This window comes from Oryzias latipes, chromosome 6 (genome assembly GCF_002234675.1).
Source record: "Oryzias latipes chromosome 6, ASM223467v1".
Lineage (NCBI taxonomy): Eukaryota > Metazoa > Chordata > Actinopteri > Beloniformes > Adrianichthyidae > Oryzias > Oryzias latipes.
This window is the reverse complement of record NC_019864.2, coordinates 10,260,426-10,281,289: the sequence shown is the minus strand read 5'-3', so window position 1 is coordinate 10,281,289 and position 20,864 is coordinate 10,260,426. Positions and strand designations below refer to the sequence as shown.

The 20,864-nt window shown below is 39.7% G+C and overlaps 1 protein-coding gene across 1 annotated transcript in view; it reads right to left on the bottom strand.

Moving 5' to 3' along the window:
• The window catches only part of cspg4 (chondroitin sulfate proteoglycan 4), an 87,812-nt gene that overhangs the window by 24,468 nt on the left and 42,480 nt on the right, over positions 1–20,864 (bottom strand). Inside the window, exons 2-5 of the mRNA XM_011475870.3 lie at positions 14,456–14,619; positions 8,744–12,238; positions 6,239–6,418; positions 5,869–6,144 (exon numbers count right to left, since the gene is read on the bottom strand). Coding sequence (XP_011474172.1) covers positions 5,869–6,144; positions 6,239–6,418; positions 8,744–12,238; positions 14,456–14,619 — 4,115 coding nt within the window. The remainder of the gene's footprint in view (positions 1–5,868; positions 6,145–6,238; positions 6,419–8,743; positions 12,239–14,455; positions 14,620–20,864) is intronic.

Below are 20,864 nucleotides of genomic sequence, written 5' to 3'. Positions count from 1 at the left end.
CTGGGCTCTTCGCAGCATTCCTCACCCGCCCTCTGTGCTTTGGTCCAGTACACCAGTCTATGTGCAGATGGTGCAATCGACTCCCAAAAAATAGTAAAAACACTCTCTGATGGAAATTTGGTGTAGAAACGTATTTGGTCGTCTGATGCACAGTACCGGCTGAAGAGAGTAGGGGGTGGTAGACCAGTGTTTTGCAACTTGGCTTCTAAATCGTGGATGTAATCCAAAGCCTCGTCCAGAGCACCTGTAAAGATAAAGAAATTAAAAACCAGTCTTAACATATTTATGCTACCTTTCAACACAACACAATTATGTTTCAAAAAGTATTTTAAGTATTTATTACAAATTACATTTCATTTATCTTTGTTAAGGAAAATACAAATCACAAAATACTCAAAAGTAATCAAATACATGTAATTAAAATAGGGGAGAGCAGGACATAACCTAACACAGGGCCAGTTGTAACACTTGTTTTAAATACTTCCACACATGCATGTATAGCATGATGAAACTTAATGTGTTTACTAACTACCACATCAATAAATTGTTTAAGTTTTTTTAAAATTGCGTTATTTTATATTAACACTTATATTTTAAGATTTCTTGTATATTTTTTATTACATCATACTACATTTTAAACTTTAATATGGTCATATTAAAAAATTAATTTGGGGGAAAAATAAATACTCTAAACCCAAAGTAGGTTTACAAAAATAGAAACAGTTAAAAAGCGTTAGGTTGTGCCCCACTCTCCCCTACTGCTCATCTCTGGCTCCTTACAGCTAGCTAGACAGCATGAGACTATGTTACAGATGTAGTAGGCTAACGTTAGTTGAATTTTGTGAACAGCTTATATTATAAACATTAATTTGATCAAACGCATTTATCCAATAACGGTACACATAGTTGACTAGCGTTAACTAAACAAATCATTATGAACAACCTTACCTGCAGGTGGGTGTGACACGTAGTCGTGATCCATCTTTACTGCCTTAGCTTCAATGTCGCTATCTGCACAGCACAGCTGCATAGACTGCCGTTTGGAAGTTCTGTCATACACTGACTCCCTTCTCAAAGGAGCAGTAAAGTTGTTCCAAGGGAATAGGCTCGGGACAACACCACTCTTCAGGCGACGAACGACGCAGCCACCACTGTAATCTTCCGGAGCGAAGTGCCGGCTGCAGACAAAGGTGCTACCTGTTTTTACAGTAAAACTATGCCCTTCATCTCTTCGAATCGCCTGTATCCATTTCGTTTTCAGGTTTGGATCCACAGGAAAAGAATGAAATGAAAGGTAGGGTTGTTTTTGGTTGGATGACGAACAGCCAGGAACACAACAGAAACTCCGATTCTTTGACTCTGCCATTTTTCGTATCTGCCGCTATGCTAACAGGAAGTTCTTTTACACGTCATTGACGTATTTCCGGTCGAAAAATGCGGAAGTGTGAAAAAGGTCTATTGTCTGTTCTGTCTGTCCGCGGCTGCGCGAGTGAGAACGAAAGGGGAGGGGTGGTGTGGGCCCTGTCTGCCAGGGGAATCGGGGCACGCGGACCACTGCTACCGCTGCCTGTTGCCCAAGATCACCGCTGCCCTTAGATTCCTAAGCTCATGCTAACAATGTCATTCTTTATGAACTATTGTAGACATTTTGATGACGTGTCTTTATTTTCCATCCATGTTTTCTTTGTCTGCCTGTGGTTTAGTTGGTGTCAGACAGACATAAAGACAGCAGGTAATGCAGGAAAACAGCTGCACTTTTATGAGATCAGAAATAAACAATCCGTCATTTAGAAAAAAAAAATCAGCACGTTTTTACCTATTTCTTCAGACTAAAAACGTTAAATATATTGGTGCTGCTGTGTTAATGTTTCAGATCAATTTAGATTTAATATTATTTATTGATTGAATTATTTTTTTCAGCATCAAATGGTTCAGTTGGTCAAAATGTTTCTAGTTTAAATAAGGAATGACAGATTTTTTTTATTTCAGGTACTTTCAGCTTCTTTTCTGTTTTAGACTAGAACAGGGTTTCTGTGGCTAAATAAAGTTAATATTTGTTGAAAGTGGATTTATTTTGCTTTTTTCTTTTGTTAGTGTTAAAAGATACAATTTTAGGTATACAAATTTTATAGATACTGACCTGATGTATTGTCACCGCGCGAGTGTGTCTGTGTGTGTGTGTGTGTGTGTGGGGGGGGGGGGGGGGCAGGGGGGGCGCGAAACATTTTCTTTTCCTAGGGGGGGCCTGGCAAAAAATAATTGAGAAGCACTGGGTTAAAGGGACAGTGCAGATACAGAAGGCTACATGTGTTGGCTGATCTGCATTCTGATTGGCTGAAGACTTTCTTAATCAATGTCCTCTCTGTCTCCTGTGCAGAATGGGTCCAGTTGCTACATTTACATAAATCTTTGATCGTAATCAGATCTTTGTTTCCATTCAATAATGAATAAGGGAACAATGGGAAAAAAGTCAGATTCAACCACCCATAGGCCTGGTGCCTTGCCTTACTGACTGTGAAAGCCAAGCTACACAGATAAACTAAAGTAAAACGAATTAAGATGAAGAAATGCAGTTTAAAAAATCTTGTTGTTGTTACGTATACTTTACAATTGAAAGGAATCACGGTCCCTGCTCCTATCCATTCTAATCCATTGACTTGTAAATGACTAGATCCATGTACATCTTCATTTTCCTCGTTTGAGCTGGCAACTGGCTCAAAACTGTATAGCTGGATTGCTCCAATGTAGCTGGCCATTTTTGTTGTTGCACCAGTAATGTTAGGTTAGAGTTATGAGGGGCTGTAAGCTAGATTAAAAGAGTGAAAACAAAAGGATTATGGGAAATGAAGGAATGCAAACTCCGTGCCAACAGTCCTGCCCACAGCTTAGAGGGCAATTTCTAATGAACTACAGTCCATCTGCAGAAACCATGTCCTAGAAAATGACAGGTTTTTAAATTTTGGCTAAAAACAACATACTCAAAACTAAAATACCACTGGAAGCACTTAAAATATATCAAAAGATCAGAGTGGGTCTTAGTGTACTTCTTGCAAAGGTTTTAATGAACATTTAACAAGAGTTTGTCTGCATAGCCTACTTTGCTAATGGCAAACCCTCATTTTTGTTTTTAAACCTAAAAAATATTTGATATGAATTTTAGACAATATGGTAAATGGTAAATGGCGTATACTTATATAGCGCCTTTCTTCCTACAAGGACAAAGCGCTTTACAGTCACAGACCCATTCACCCAGTAACACACACATTCACACACACATTCATACAATATATGAGTAACATTTACATAAACAAGCCATTTTAATGTGCAAAGTTAAGGGACTAGTAAATGAGGCCCAGCAACTCATGAGAGTAAATTGAGAATCCTTACAAGTTTTGAAAACATGCAAAAAGAAATCCCTACTGAGTGTAGCCCCAGCTTTATAACACATACAGGAGAGGCTCATTGCCCCAAATCTTACTAGTTTCAGGAATAGAACTGAATTGATTAACCCATCCCCAACTAACAATGACTTGAAACACTCATTGTGCTTTTTCCACAAAGAAGAAAGTCAGAACTTTGTCTAAAAATGGCCAGTTAGTTGCAGGAATTAAAGAACCCACTAAACAGTGCAGGAAGTGCCAAATGGATCCCATATGACACGTCCTTCTGGAGTAGCAGCCCGCATCGTCATTACTGATCAGGAAAAGTCAGCCAGACAATCAGTCTGCGTGCTTCAATAATAAACAGTAGGAGTTTCCCCGTACACATGGCCAGCACAGAAAAAGACCTACTGAAAAGAATTGGGTTTGCATTAAAACAAATAGTTTCATGTTTCTCCATGTTGTCCAACCAAGATTTTAGTTTAATGCAAAGCATCTGGATCATGACGTTGCTCCAAAACCTTGTGGCTGTCACTCATGTTAATATGAAAGACTTTGAACCTGATTGCAAAATTAATCGTCACCATTTCTGTTGGGAGGAAGGGTACTATTTTTCTAAATTATAAAACTTATGGGACATCAGTAAAGCTGAAGATAAAGGGTTATAACATATTTGCTGGTCTTCAACAGAAATACAAGAGGAAATGGATAGACATTTTTGTGTGCCTACTTTTGTATAGAAAGGCACTGGGCCAGTTTATTTAGGCTTCAGGCATTCCTAAAGCATTGTCACTTTTTCCAGCAAAGTAGAATGGGCCGACCAGTCCTAGAGAGGTTGAAACTCTTCCGTGATTACAAACGGCGCAGGAGGTTTTATTCTGCCGATAAGGAATCGTACATCTTTTATATATTCCTGTCTGAAGCACATGCTGCAGCACCAGATAGAAGAAAAATTTAAGATCTTCTGCTGCTGCATACAACAACTTTCATTTTTTCCTGTCTCGGCCATTCTGATAAAAAAGAGCAAATCTAAAACAACATCTGGGTAAGAAGAGATTCACACAGTGAATCTGCTCCTAAAGAAAAAAACACAATTTAGACTTCAGAAGAACTATATGAGGTTAAAAGGTGGGCTCAACTCATAATAAGCAACATTTTTGATTATATAGGGAGACCTGAGACCTGGATTGATCAAATAATTTTTTTAAGACCCCCTTTTGCCTTCAGAAATACCTTAATCCTTGGTGGCATCGATTGAACAAGGTACTGGAGACATTTCTCACAGAGTTTGCTCATATTGACATGAAAGCATCACGCAATCTACCGTTCCACCACATCCCAAAGGGTCTCTATTGGGTTGAAATCTGGTGACTGTTGAGGCTATTTGAGTCCAGTGAACTCATTGTTGTGTTCAAGGAACCAGTCTGAGATGATTCCAGCCTTATGACATGGAGCCTTATCCTGCTGGAAGTAGTCATCAGAAGATGGTACACTGTGGTTTTGAAGGTATGGACATGGTCAGCAACAACACTCAGGTAGGCCGTGGTGCTGTAACCATGCTCAACTGGTACTAAATGACCCAAAGTGTACCACGAAAATGTCCCCCACACCATTACACCACCACCACCAGCCTGCATTGTTGATACAGGCAGGATGGATCCATGCTTTCATGTTGTTAAAGCCAAATTCTGACCTTACCATCCAAATGTGGCAGCAGAAATGGAGACTCATCATTTTCCAATCTTCTATTGTCCATTTTGATCCTGTGTGAATTGTAGCCTCAGTGTCTTATTCTTAACTGACAGGGTTGCACTCAGTGTGGTTTTCTGCTGCTGTAGCCCACCTGCCTCAAGGTTGGACGTGTTGTGCGTTCAGAGATGCTTGTTTGCAGACCTCAGTTGTAACCAGTGGTTATTGAAGTTACTGTTACCTTCTATTAGCAGGAACCAGTCTGGCCTTTCTCATTTGAACTCTGGTATCAACAAGGTATTTCCACCCACAGAAATGATGCTCACTGGATGTTCTCTTTTTCTGACCTTTCTCTGTGAAACCTTAGGGATGATTGTGGGTTAAAATCCCAGTAGATCAGCAGTTCATGAAATACTCAGACCAGTCCATCTGGCACCAACAACCAAACCACATTCAAGGTCCCTTCAATCATCTTTCTTCCATTTTGATGCTCAGTTTCAACAGCAGCAGATTGTCTTGATCATGTATACGTGCCTAAATGCATTGAGTTGCTGCCATGTGATTGGCTGACTAGAAATATGTGTTAACCAGTGATTGGACAGGTGCCTAATAAAGTGGCCAGTTAATGTAATTATGATTTCAAGTTTTGATGGGCACTCTATCAAAACAGGTCTTAATACACACAAAAACAGAAGAAGGTGAAGCAAAAAGGGTAAATATTCTTTTTGCCCCATTCAACTCTACCAGTCGATTGAATTGAAATTACAACAATGGATTTGTACATGTTTCATTTACATACCTCCCTCCAAGAGAAATAGATGAGTGGATATCCATCTTGGTAACGGATGTCACCATGTTGGGGAGGCCCTTCCAAAAGAAATTCAATGTTTTTTGAGCTGTAAAACGAATGTGAGATGTTTAAGACCTCCGCGTTGATTTTTCTGCTCAAGCCCTCTTTGACGGAAAAGTTGAAGGCCTGGACCGGGATCATATGAGGCACAATCTCTATATCAATCTTCACATTTTTCAGCATGTCATAATCACTCTCAACATCCACAATGAAAGTGTCCATGCCCTGAAAGACACAACAGTAATCATCTATTATATCTAAAAAAAAAAAAAAGAAATAGAATGAATTGCATAGCAGAATAAATAAAATATAGCTGAACCTGATTAGCAAAAGACGCATAGGCAATAAGACCCTGATCAATGTCGTCCTGCGTGAAGGAGGTGATATAGTTGAGGACATTACCCTCTGAACTGGTCGTTATGTTGACCACATGACCAAGCTTTGGAAACTCTTTGACTACATACTGCAATTCTGTGGGAGGGATATCAGCGGCCTGCACCTATAAAAGCAGATAAAAATCACAGTTTTTAGGATGTACTTATACTTTCAGTATTGATTTATTTTTTGCAGAAAACTACGATACAACTTAAAAAACCCAGAAAGTTATTCATTTGTAAACTGTTAAAAATAAAATGTAAAGATGTTCAAAATATAAAATTATGTCTTGTGTTTTGTCACAATCCAAAGGTCAAAATGTCAAAGCGGTGCAAATCTCGCAATTTGGGTACGAAACAGAAATACTTCGGTTCATTGCTAGCATCTTTACAATGGCGAACATGGATTAGTATCATGTCAGGAAAGTCGCTGTGGTTCACCTTTTTATTTTGAAAGAACAACGCAGATGTCATCAGGTTTGTTGCCATTTCTGGGTTTTGCAGATAAACCAAATTTCAGTCCCTGATTGGCCAAAGGTTAAACTGGTTTTACAAATAACGCTAGTTCAATGGGCATGGGTCTTGTATATACAGCCCAAAATTGGTCGTGAGTTTTAAATGCAGAACCCGGTAAAGTGCATATAAACTTATGTGCATGGACTTTTCATTGGAAGTGGCTTCTTGAACCCGCATTACCAAGGGCTGTGTGAACGTAGCTTTAGCATTAACCACAAAATCGAACCACCAATCTCTTAGTTTCAGAGCAGAAATTTTACAAGGACTCTTAGTGAAATGATAGAAGTAATAATAAAATCCACATGTGCACAATTGTAGATTATTACAGGACTGCATATGTCAACTATGTCAACACCGACTGAGGAGCACAGCCATTCTGTCTTCACTTCTACACCCTGGCAGATCCCTTTCCTCTGGTGCCAGATACAAAACCGGCTGCTATAGTAACAATCCATCAAGTGTTCATTTACACATCTCATATTTAAGATGTAGGGACTGTTTTTTTAAGACAATACAACGGCAAGTATCCATTGCCCTGCATAGGAGTGCTCAGAATGATACATTAGGTCATGATATACCAGAATGAAGCCTAGAGGAGCACTGGACAAAACCCTAAACTGTCAAATCTGACTTTAAGCAATACTTTGGTCATGCAACTGGTCTGCACAGAGACAGATTTATGACCGTCTCAATTCTAATTGGTTTTAATTGCATTTCCTGAGTTTAAAGTCTGGGAATGATTGCAGTCAAATTTGGGTTTCGTCAATTAAAACAACATTTCACTTTTTAGGTCATGACTTGAAAATATCAGACAGCCAAAAGAAAGTATAATAGTTATAGGTTATACTATTCCCAAAAGACTTTGCTTGATTCAAATCAAATCAAATCAAACTTTATTCATAGAGAAGTGCTTCTCGTGCATTGCAAAACTTGAAGCACTTTAACGTTTAAAAAAAAAAAAACATACACCATATTACAATAAAAACACTCCCCACCCATTACCCTTCCTACTCCACTCCGTTAATACATACGATCCCTGACCCAACTCACAATGAATATTTATAAAAGTAACCTCCAAAAGAAACTTATGGTTTGGTTCTGCTGTGAGGAAAGTATTTGCGAATCTATTCATACCAGGAACCAGCTTGGCCATAATATCTATTAAAAGTAATAGAATATACAGAGACAATCAACTAAAAGGGAAATTGAAAAGGTGGGTCTTGAGCCGCTTCTTAAAAACCTCTACAGTCTCTGCGGCCCTGAGGCTCTGCGGCAAACTGTTCCAGGGGTGAGGACCGTAATGGCAGAACAAAGCCTCATAATATGTTTTAGTCCTTACCTTAGGGATAACTAAAAGGCCAGCACCGGAGGACCTCAAGATCCGTGAGGGCTCATTAAAACATTTATAAACCATTAAAGAATCTTAAAATAAATTCTATAACGCACAGGCAGCCAATGCAGCGATTTAAAAATGGGTGGAATGTGTTCCCGCCCCCTGGTCATCGTTAGAACTCGTGCCGCAGAGTTCTGTAATAGTTGTAAAATTGGAAGACTTTTTGGGTAAACCAGAGAGCAACGACTAAAAATAAAAGCATTTCACACTAAAGCAGAAAGTACGCCTATCTTTAAACACTGAAAATGTATTGGTGTATTTAATAATGAAATAGATTTAGCTGTTATCTAATTTTATGAGTATATGCCAAAAAATGTAAAAAGACATCCAATTAGTCAAGTAAAACCTCTTCCTCAAAGAGGCTTTTAAGAAAGGAAAGGATGACAATTTCTTTAGCTCTTTCAATCATCTGTTTAAACAAAAAAACATTTTTTAAACAAAGTTTGGCTTTGATAATAAAGTTTAAGTAACAGAACACCACATTAATATCATAAAGAAACCTTTTCCCTAAGCATTGTAATCATTTAGACCCTAGACTTACCTTTAATTTGTTACTGTCGATTCCGGTATATTCTCCTCCAAAGTTAATGATGACCTCATTGGCTACTACCTCAGGCACGGAATGGGAAAGTTGGTTAACTTTAATCCTGAACGTTCCTGTTTCAGACAGTGTTTTGGCTTGAACAGTGAAATTGAAGTAGTCATTTGGTCTTGAGCTCTCTCCATGGTGCGTGTATGACACAACTCCTTTCCTTAAATCCTCCTGAGTAAACTCTGTGGCCTTAATGCCACTCACAACTAAAATGCCGTGTTTGGGGGGAGATGTAATCTGGAATTTAATCTCACTGTAGTCTCTGATGTCCATATTGGAGTCAGCACTCAGATGGATGGTGTCAATGGTCTCGGTGGCAGCATAGTCAACTTCCATTGTTGTGTTGTTCACAACATGCAAGTAAGGGTCACCGGCCTGAATCTCAAGCAGGGCAGTTGCCTTGTGGATGCCATCCGACACCTGTAGTGCAAAGCGGTCTACGTCTGCTCCATGGTGAAGAAACAAGATTTTTTTGTCTATAAGGTCAGCTTGAGTAAAGCGGAAAATGTGCTGTAATGGATTTGATGCAGAGACAATGTTGCCAGAGAGAATTCCTTCCCGAGCAAAAACAATCCCACTGTCATTAAAGCCCACGTCCTCATCTTTGAACTGAATGACATCTGTCGTTAACAGGCGCTGACCATGGCGGACCACGTTGAAGACTTTGTCCACAATCCTCACGGGAGAATGCTCATTTTTTAATTGGATAGATATTTTAAAGACACCGTCCACCATTTCATTAGTGTCTGAACCTTTGTCAGTTGCTAAGAAGTAGAATTCATCAGAACTGGTTCTTGAGCCATCATGCTTGTATATCAGTCTGTTATGTTGAATATCTTCATTGCTAAAAACTCGAATGGCCCCTTCAAATCTTGCCTCTCCTGGAAGGGAGTCCCTAATGAGTCGCCCATGCTTTGGCTCCTTTGTGACCTCATACAAAAAAGCTCTGGAACTGGGCGACTGCACCCAAAGGTGACTTTTGTCCAGAGTCTGCTCACCACCTCTCACAACAACCAGATTTTCATTGGTGATAGTGATGTCATCTTCCATGGCAAGGATTTTTACGATGAAGCTATGCAAAGGAGAGTATTGACCTTCAGAAAAAACTCTTAAGTCAAAACTATCTAAACTAGGTTCATCTATTTGTGGTGCTCTAAAACTAACATTATTATCTAAAAGATCCTTGTGAGTAAAGTTGTCTCTCTCACCCAACTCTTTACCAGACAGTTGGAGACTACCAAGACTGGGAGGTTTGACTACAATGTATCTAAAAGAATTTGGATCTGAATTTTTATCACTCAAGAAAATGTCAAGTTCTTTTATGCCAATATGCTTTCTTTCCCCAACTTTGAGCTCCAGTGCTGACACTGTCTCTTCCTCTGGTGTAATTCTGACTAACAAAACTTGGTTGGAAAGAGAACTTTGGCCAAGGTTGACCTCAAAAAAGATTTTATCTACCTCAGTTTTCTCTAAAATATTAGTATGTGTTCTAACATATCTGAGGCGGCCTTTCTCCAGATCAGACTGATGAAAATGGGTAACTTGTTTGTACGTGCCGTCACCTGTCTCAATTTGTAGTTCACCAAATATTGGGGGTTGCGTAATTTTAAACAAAATATCTCCATTCTGTGGATAAGGTAGAATGGCCAGATTCTGAATTCCAAGTGGTGCTTGTCTGTTGTGGGCCAGTGTTATAGGAGCATTCTCGTTGGCAACAATGATTTGTGGTTGTGTCGCAATCAGCTTATAATGATAATTCAGGCTTACTGAATATCCATCTGATGCCATAAAGAGAACTTCCACGGGGCTACCCTCTTCGTGTACAAAAAAGATGTTTCCATCTTTTAAGTCACTGGAGGTGAACTCTGTGATCCCTCTTCCTGGTTCTTTGCTGTTTTCAAAGTGTCCGAATTCACTTAATCTTACAGTTATATTTAAGTCACCGTAATTCTCCAAATCAAAATCCATGACTGACATGCGGGAGCGACCGTTTTTTGCTATGTCAATTTCTTTCATTGTCTCATCTCGGATATCAACTGGAAGTCCAAATATGTAAGGAGCTTGTAAACACTCTGGGAGGTTGTTGTTGCTATTAACCACAACTTCTAAACGGATCTGATCTAAGCTTAGGACGGTTCCATCGTGCATATATTTAATCTTACTGTTGACAACATCCAGAAGACTGAATTTTTTGGTCCCCCTTGTGTTTACATTTATATCCACCAGGCCAAAAAGGGGATCAGCCAGGAGTGTGAAGATGATTTGAGACGGTTGCATTCCTGCGGCACTGAGATCAAATGTAGGATTTAAGTTTGTGATGTCAAGAAAAGCCTCTCCTCCATAAGGTACTAGCAGCGGGGTGACAGCAAGAATTTTTGTTATATTTTTGAATATCTCAGGCACATCATCTGTTGGATGGCATTGTTCTTGATTCAACTCAACATTGGTGTACTGAATGCGGATAGGTGTGGATGTTGTTGTCAAGTCTGAGTCATAGTAAGTCGAGTAGTCATAGTCGTCTCCTTCACATTTAACGTGAACGTCTTTGGTCACCAAAGCATCTTGTAAGCTTCGATCTCTAAGGTTGACTTTAATTTCGCTCAAGCAACCAATGAAGGACTCAGATGTCAAGTCATCCTCAAAACGACTCAAGGAACCACTCTCCCGGAAGAGGTCTTTCATTTTTCCCTGTATGCCTCCCACATACAGGTTTCCGACCAAATCCAGCTTAGATGTTGAGTCAAGAGAATGGGAAGATATTTGGCTATCAACAACGAGAACAAACGAGTTCTGGTTGACCTCAACTTTAACTCTGTGCCACTGATCATCATCAAGCTGCACTTGGGTATTGTCAAGGACTACAATACCACTCCCACTGTCCAGTATTCCTTTGAGAAAACCTTTAACCACACCAATAGCGATAAAGTCTGATTCTCGGCCAGGGTGAAAAACAAGCAAAGCATCCTCTATTGTAGTTTTCATCAGGAACTCCAAGGACCTTTTAGCCCCAGCAAGCTCACTCCATGTAGGGAAGGACAGAAAGGAATCAGGGGTACTGAAACTTGTTGCTTCCCCATCGTTCGCCTCAAACTCACTGACACAGGATTCCTTTGTGTCTTGGCACTCTCTAAACACAGAACCGAGGATGTCAAACTGGTGTGAAACAAACTTTATGTCAGTCATGCAGCCACGGAATGGGGGAATGGCATTGCTAAGGTAGGTGGCGTCCAAGTCTCCTGTTCCTCCGAGCCACACACCCTGATCAATGTTGAGCTGCTCTCCATTGTGGTTTGTGGAGACGAACGCTTGAAAGTGACCATCGATTGCCATGCTGAGTGTGCCGTCACGCAAAGTCAGTGACAGTTTGTGGTCCTTGAGATTGTTAAGCTGTACTTCGTCAGAGGAAGTCAGTAAGACCTCATCGTCCCCCATGTTCATCCGGGCCTATGGAAGAACAAAGATATCTAGTTAGAGTCAATGATACTTCTTGAAAAGCAGCAAAAAGAAGAAAATAAATGAACCAACAGTCACGACTTCAATTTTATTTGATCATAATTTTAAAAATAATATATTTTGCATAATGGGAAAGTCACTTTAGGATCATATATTTTCAATATTCCTCAGTACAGAGCAGACATGTTGGCTTACCGAATATTGGCTGCATAATACTTACATAAACCTGACAAGTAATGCAGTCTCATATTTGTAAGTCTTATCTCTGTTTGATCTGTGAAACTCATCCCACAGAGGAGCAGAATGGAGATGGCTGAGGCAGCCAATATATCCTTTTTATTACACATAATTTGAGATTTCGCCTTATTGGAAATGCAGCAGTGATGTCCCTTTTGGGTGAAGTTGGAAGACTTTGCCAACCGAAAACTGGCTGTTAGGCGATATAATGATGTGCTCTGTCTGTGGGCTGTCTGTTGCTAATGTAGCTCGGTAGCAAAAGACAATCTAAAAATGAAGACTGAATCAAATAATTTAATGTATAGAACATGGGAGACGTTTACAGTTAGTTGCATAAGATGATGCTTCATGTGGCAATTTTTCTTATGAACTGAAATGACTTGGTTCAGCATTTGTCATTTTCAGAGACGGAAACATGAACATTAAATTATACTATGCCAGACATTCATACATAAAAAGGTGATTAACCAAAGGAAAAAGAAAAGAAGACATGCTTAAACTAATTTAAACTGATGGTTTTAATTAGGCAGTTAGCACACAGTTATGCTCAGTGGTGTAAAAGTGTTTCCATTGAAAAGGTGACAAAAGTAGAATCTGCATTTCTAGCCACAGATATTTAGATCTAGCGGAAAACTGATAAGTAAATGTGTTGTGTTTGACAGGTCTTTGAAATAAGTGGGTGCAGTTGGTGACCTGACTGACAGTGCTAACAGTCCATGAACAATAACAGAGACAGAAGATATAGGGCATGGTGCAAAGGAAAGGAAAAGTCTATCAAGGCTGTAGAGACATTTCTTATGCATAGTTTTGTATTTTAAATCAGGATTGGCAAAAACCTCTGATTCTCATAGCTCAGTTAGAAATGAATTGTTGGCTGAGAATGGAAGCAAAGTATACATTTTGTCCTTATAAGTTGCCAGATTCCAACTGATAAAGGGATCTCTAACCTCCACCTCCATCAACAAGCACTAAGTAGGGGAATTCCTTTAGTGAAAGCTCTGTTTATTCCCACAGCTGGTTCCAGAGACTTTGTAGGACCTTTGCCAAAAGAATGCTGCAACTGTTCTGAATGGTGGGCCAACAACTACGCAGCTTTGAGTTCCTTTTTTCCAGTTCACTTTCAAATGATAACTGTGCTTCTGAAATATCAGACTGTGAAAAACTTTTTAGTTTTCTTGACCTGAAATTGGTGACAAAGTCTAAAGTAACTATCTGGAACCTATTTTACGACCCACATTGTTTCTAAACTGTATGGACCATGTTGTTTTCTCAGTTACTCTTTCATACTGCGCCTTTGAGGAAACATTTGACCCTGCCACAAAATTTGCACACACCTAATACCTTGTGAAAACGGATTTTGGGTAAGTGAATGCACCCCACTCCCAAAGAATGATGACATAACAGCGGAAGAAACCATAAAAATGAAAAAAAAAAGAATAGAGCCAAAATCTCTTATGGAGCTAAAAAAAAAAAAAGTCAACATCAACTAATGTACCGGTAAGCAAAACACACGTGTCAGGGATATCCAAAGGAAGTTTAGTCTACAACCATAACCTTTAGTAAGAAGCTGCCATCTTCTATTCTCAAAAAAATAAATAAAAATAAAATAAATCACATTCTACATATTTAAACTTTTTCAAAGGATTTCGATCTTTTGCCCGGCGACCAAAAGTAATGTGTTTGCTATGGAGATAAGATCAAGAGACGAACCACCATTTTGAAACAATGTGCTTTTTTTAATGAATTTGTCACATGCAGATCTGACCAGGATGGCAGGGGCAGAGGGGAATAGTGATGGGTTATAGCAGCCGCTCAGCCAGTAAGTGTGTCAGGAGGGGGCCTCGAGGGCGGGTAGCGGGCGATGCAACGTTGCTGACAGCTTTAATTTTCTTCTGTTCTCCAACACATTTGGACCTGAAGTTATTCTTTTATGTTTTTATATTTCTTTTAATATAAAACAAAACCATTTACCTGTAATTTCCCATTAAGCAGCTCGAGGAAGAGGTAGTCCTCTATTCCTGCAGCCAGGAACAGAAGGCCACTCCTCCGACTCGTCTTGATTTGTAGGGACAGATCAAAGGTGGAGATGTCTTGAAAGAGTTGCAGTTTGCAAAAGCTGTCTCCAAAGTAGGAATCTGCAAAGAAAACATATGGGGATGCCGCATTAATAAAAATAAACTTTTATATGGAAAATTCTATCATGGAAACATACTACTATTATGTAATGTAAGCTAAAAACAGTCTTTTTTTAAATTAGTATGCCAAAACTTCTGACTGACCATGTCGCAAACCTTGAAATAGAACAGTGAAAGAAAGTGGAGCCTCCCATGTAGTGGCGTCCTGGTCATCCACATTTTTGAGGAACTTTACTGCCTTGAAAGGATTCTCTTCATGTTTTTACCCCGGGGAATGTTTTCGGGAGCAGAGCGCGGGATTTCCTTAACTTGGGTTCTTTTACTTTCAGCGATATGCTTATTTAGCCACCTGCCTTGTTCTGTTCACCCAGGACTACTTAGAGAAATGTGAACCAGAGGTTTTGTTCCTATGGAAATGCTTTGAAAAAGTACGGATCACTTCCAGGACTCTTTTTTTTCCCCCTCACTGTGAGTTTCCCTCCATGCTTATCACCCATCTGCCCTCGCAGAGACGACAGTTCAAGTGAAAAGCTCGCTGAAGGCCGGCTACAGTCTTTTGATTTTGCCATTTTAAGGCTTTGGAATATTTGGGAGAGTGAAGCAAAATGGAGATGGAGCACTTTATCAAAGTCAGAACATTTCTATCCAATCTGGAGAGCCCAAATGACAGCAGCATCCTCTACTCAGACGGGATGTCTTGATGTGAAATTGCTGTGAACCCCCCCTTATTCCCGGACGGATCCGAGTGACAACAGATGAGCAGAAAAGGGGATAACAAAACCTTCGCATTCATAGCTATAAATGGAAGTAGTTGCGGCTGTGAGAGCACGCTTTTAAAAGGACAGCCTGTCTGCGCCGCTGCAACATTAATACCACGCTGCCAACTTTAAAACAGAGAAGAGGTTGTTTGTCCTCCGGTTTTTCATTCTGTAAACGCAGCCGCCCGTCCCGCACACTGCAAACGTGCGCCAGGGTGAAGCCCCTCTGAAGTCGGCCAGGACTAGGCTTTATTTTCACGCACACGCCGGAGGATCCCTCTAAGAGGCTCCAAGGCCGCCCTGTCACAAACAAAGTCAGCCATGATTAAGCCCAACAAACCACTGCTGTGTGAGGAAAAGCAAAGCTCCCACGGAAATGGGGATGATGAGCAGTTCAGCACTAAACAGAAGAAAAAATATATTTAACGGCAAAACAAATAGATACATTCTGATGAGAACTAATGAAACTGTGACTGTTTCCTTTTGTGGCATCTTCAAGGAAAGATATGTGATAATTGCACAGTAGCTTTTACCATGTGATGAGTGGAGCAAAGTCTCTCAGACAATAGCTTTAAAATCTGCTTCAAACACAAGTTTTCTTTTGGACAGCTTGCTGACCTTGAAAGAGTGAGCAAGAGCCAGCAAACCCTAGACAGTTTTTCCTGCATAACTTTAGGTTCAAGACAGTGGTGGTGGAGTGGTGCTGTGGGGGGCACTTGTCTTTTTTTTTTGACATACAACAGCCTAACTTTCTGCAAATTACCTGGAACTGCAAGTCATTAGTTAGCCAGCTATGCAGCTCTGAACCCTCTGGGGGATTGAAAGAAATGACGTCCTCCTCTGTGATTCTTTCATTTCTGCTTTTGTGTTCAGACTCTTAAAAGGTAATCATAAAAAAAAACACCAATTCAAGTTGCAAAACTTTTTATCGTGAGCTACAGTCACACCAGGCATGAACATTTGATGTATTGGACTGTCGCAACCCGATACTAGCGCATGTCTACCACCTACAGTTGGAAGAGGTTTGGTGCAAAATGTCAAAGTGGTGCAAATCTCGTGAATCTTGCTCCAGACATTTTCTCTCACAGCTTTATTCTGATATATGAAATACTTGGAGTCGTAGAATTCCAGCCGGGCACAAACAGCAATTATTAATTTGTCTCCCATGATCAATTTTTAAATAGTTGGTACTTTCATGAATTAAAGGGGATGCCATTCATACAGCACTACCAGATCCTGGTCCCTGATTGGTCAAAGTCTGACCTGCTTTAACTTGCAACACACGTGTAATCCCTATTCATTTTGCATGTAGAGCCTGAAAATGGTTGTAGAAATGTGTGTATCTTTGCATGAACACGTGAATTTTGAGTGTAAAAGCCTGAAACCCGTTTACATCGACTTTTCAGTGAAAGGAATTGCTTGAACGCGTGTTCCTGTGTGAACGTAGCTTTTTAAGGTGAACTGAATCCTCAGATAAAGTTGCAGGAAAAAAAAAGAAAAATCTGACACATGTGTCAGAACATTTGTTAAAGACAATGTTCGAGCTCTTTCAGCCATCACGAACTTTCTCACACTAATTTATTGTCTGTCCAGCAGAATCTTGGTGCGAGTCCAAGGCAGATGGCTATAATTTGACGACTGACTGCACTTGTTTCTATAATTCGGAAAGGAAACGGACTCGTCCTCTTGTATTTTCCAGGGATGGAATGAATCCCCCCCTTTGTTTTCTCCTTCTCATTTCCATACCACTCCGCTCTCCGTCGAGCAACACATGTCCGGAAAGGCTCTGGGGAAGACGTGCGAGCTGATGCAGGGAGACTGGAGATGCTCAGGCTGCTTTATGTGGTGTGACTTGCTGTGGCGGTGAGTCAGAGTCAGTCCTGCAATAAGATACGCGGGAGAGCTGATAGTCGAGCCTTCAGGATGCTGCTGAAAGTTGTGACTGTGATTGGAATATCACACGATAGTCCAAAAATCGGAATGGTTTTCTGTCACACTGTGTTCTTTGAAATACAACTAACTTTTTTCCCCATGAAAAACAGTATTTTTAACCCCATATTACCATAAATATATTTGATATATGCAATCCTGAGCCCTCTATCCCATTAACACAATTCAATCTTTTCCTTTAAAAAAGACTTTATTCTGCCCTGTAGTTCATCATCCTTCCACTAGGGGCAGTAAAAAGGTTTTTACTGCTCATTTTAAAATGTCTGATTCTATAAAATCTCAAAAACACTTTTGGCAGTAAAATAACTCAACTATTGTTTTTCGTTTTTGAAATGACTACCTCGCGTATTGAAGGAATGCAAAATGTATTGATAATTAATTCTTTAAATAATACACATATTAAAAATGTGTGGATCAAATTCACCAGACAGCTGGTGAATAAGGTGCCCCCCCCCCCCCCCCCCCCTCCGAACACTCATGTCAATATATCTGCATCTTAAACTATCTTATAAAATTTTATGGCAAAAGATTTTTTAATTTTATTTAAAAACATATTAATTCCAAATATTTTTATTTTTCGGCTAATTCTTTGATGTAGTGAGCTTTACAGGGTTAACAGGATTTTTGACCCTGTCCGAATACAAACAAACCATCTATCATCATCATCATCATCATCATGTAACCTGTAGATAAACCGCAGTCAGCTCGCCTGTGCTGGGTTATGCCTGCTATAACAGGATGAAATGGCTTTAGAAAATAATCACATGATAGATAAGTTGTTGTTTGCCACAGATAGAGCTTGAGGGTAGCTCATTGTGTAATAGTATTTGCCATATGGTTGCACGGTCATTACTGTGATGAGCAATTACATCTCTCAACGGGGTCAACGGCACTTGTGCTTGTGATAAATGCCAATATAGACATAGTGTGGGTGAAAGCGATGCAACAACTATAAATTTAGCCTACTTTACAAGAGAAGGAGAATGATTAAAAAAAACAGAACAAAACAAAAATAGTTAACTCTAAGCACCACTTTTGTTTTCATGAAATTTCAGTTGGTCAGACCTCCATGAAGCAGAAGTTTGATCAGTTTGCTGTTCTTGAGCATTCATGTGTGAATCAAAACAATGAGAAGGGTGAAACAGATTAGCAATCTCTACTAAGAAGCAATGCTAGCAGCATATTAATCTGGAAATGGTTATGGATCCTCAGTCAAGTCATATTCAGTCTGTTTTTCTTTTTTTCAAACAATTGTACAAGATGAAGGCTTAAGAAGATTCTTTCGGTCCAACAAGAAATGTGTGCAGCTGTAATTAATATAAATAAAGGTTAGCCACAATTACAAAAAGGGGTTTATACTAATATACACCTCATGTGTCTGAAGATTCATAACCTCCTGTTGTAACAGTAAAGTCTGTCCAACACAAGAGGCCTTCAGCTGCTGGACAAGTTAAAAACCGCACACAAGTTCACAAATAGGGACAATTTAGAGATACAAAATGTTTCTGGACTGCGGGAGGAAACCAGCTTTCCCCTGTTTTGTCTTCCTGTTGGTGTTGCACAAAATCAGGAAAATCAGGGAATCACCAAACACCTCAGGTGGTCAGGTATTTTTGGACACATAAAATGTCATATGCTCATAAAAAGAAAGTCAAACCACTGTTTAATAGATTTTTCAGGGAGATTTTTTTATTTCCCATCTATTAAAATTATGAAAAGTAAAAATGCAAGAACATTTTTTACTTTTTTTTATTCATGATAATAAGTTATACCAAAACCCCTGGCATCTATTGTTTTCCCCACCTTTTTGAGAAAAAGGAGGGCTTACGTTTGTTCTTGAGTTGGTAGAAAAGTTCAATAGGAGTCTGTTCTTTAATGTTATTTTCATTCAATTCAATTTTAAATATATAGCCCATTATTACAACAATAGTTGTCTCAATGGGCTTCATATTAATTGTATAATAAACATGAAATCATAATGATGATGAAATCATAGAATTCAATAGGTCATGCTTAGACTAAACTAAACAGACTAAACTAAGCTAAACTTAGACCCTCCTTCATGGTAAGGAAAAACTTGGATTCCGGAAAAAAAGAAGAAACCTCAGGGGTGTCCATGAAGGAGGGATCCTCCGCCCAGGACGGCCAGGTGACGAACCCGAACTTTTAGAGAAGAACTAAATCTAGAACTACAAGTTTAAATTGTCCAGTAGATGACCTTCATCCAGATGGATTAACAGCAGAAATGGTGGATGTAATCTCATTAAAAATGTTTTTAGGCTGGAAATCCTGAACTCGTAGACTTTTTCTATTGGTAATGTCACACTCACTCAACCCGGAACTCATATAAAGTCAATGGATTCAACTGACATTCTGTAAAATAGAGATGACTTATCTTGTGTGTTTGAATGTTTGAAAAGCTCTAATAATATTTTAACTAATGTTACTTTTAACCAATCAGAGGGGTCCTTAATCATGCAGGCAGTACAATAACAGACCTGACTCTGAAAACAGCAGTCTGTCTGGAGCAGAAAAATACGGCCAGCTGGAGCGTTGTTAAATAGCAGAAAGCTGAGCCACAGCTTCACACACCTTGACTGTTCTACTTTATTAGAGCCCGTCTTTTCTCCACAGACTTCTCAGAAGTCGCCGGGGACACGCTTTTACAGGCTTTATGGAGCCGTTTCTCAGACGTGTCTCTGTCACTGTGAAAGCCAGCGACATATTTTAGCCTCCTTCAACATCTCCACCTTCCCCAGCATCTCTTTGAGCCTTCACTTGTCGCCAGAGCAGAGGTACAATGTGCAAGAAAAACGTCTTATCGAGTCACAGCGTGAGACTTTCTGCTGTGATCGCAACCCCCCCCCCCCCCATTCTCTCTGTAAAACTCAAACAGCACATAAGGGGGGGCGGAGAGAGCAGTGAAAATAATCAGCTTTTATTGAGAAAAGAGATTGGCAGAGTTACGTAAAATTTAAATGAAGGAAATGGACCTGGGGAAAACACAGGAATGGAAGACATAAATGTGAGTTTTTATTTTTATTTTTAGTCCTGACCCTTTCTGAACTGCTATGTCTCAGGAAAAGAACCGAAAGGATCTAGCTTGAAAATATTCCATAAATCCCATTAAATCAGTCGAAAAAGGAAATACATATCGCTGAAAAGTAAGAAAAAAAGTATGATTCAATGTCCTTTATTTTCTTCTGCACTGCTGCCAGGCAAAGCATTTACTTCAGTTGGCCTCCTTTCAGTTTCTGGCTGCTTCCCAACTCCAATTTTCAAGTGAGGAGTGGATAAAGAAATACTATGTTGTTTCCTAAGCGCTCCGTGGGATGTACAAAAGAAAATTTGAAAAACTGGCTTTTCCAAAGATGACATCTTGTCCTGGTCTCTATGCTGTAGATTTGAAAAAGTAAAATAGTCTGGCGAACTTGTGCTTCCGTAGCACATTGACTCCCGTCTACGACATAATTACGTCGGAGTGTTGATCTCACCTATGAAAGACAAACAGGGCCGTGAACAGAGGCATTGTGGGGG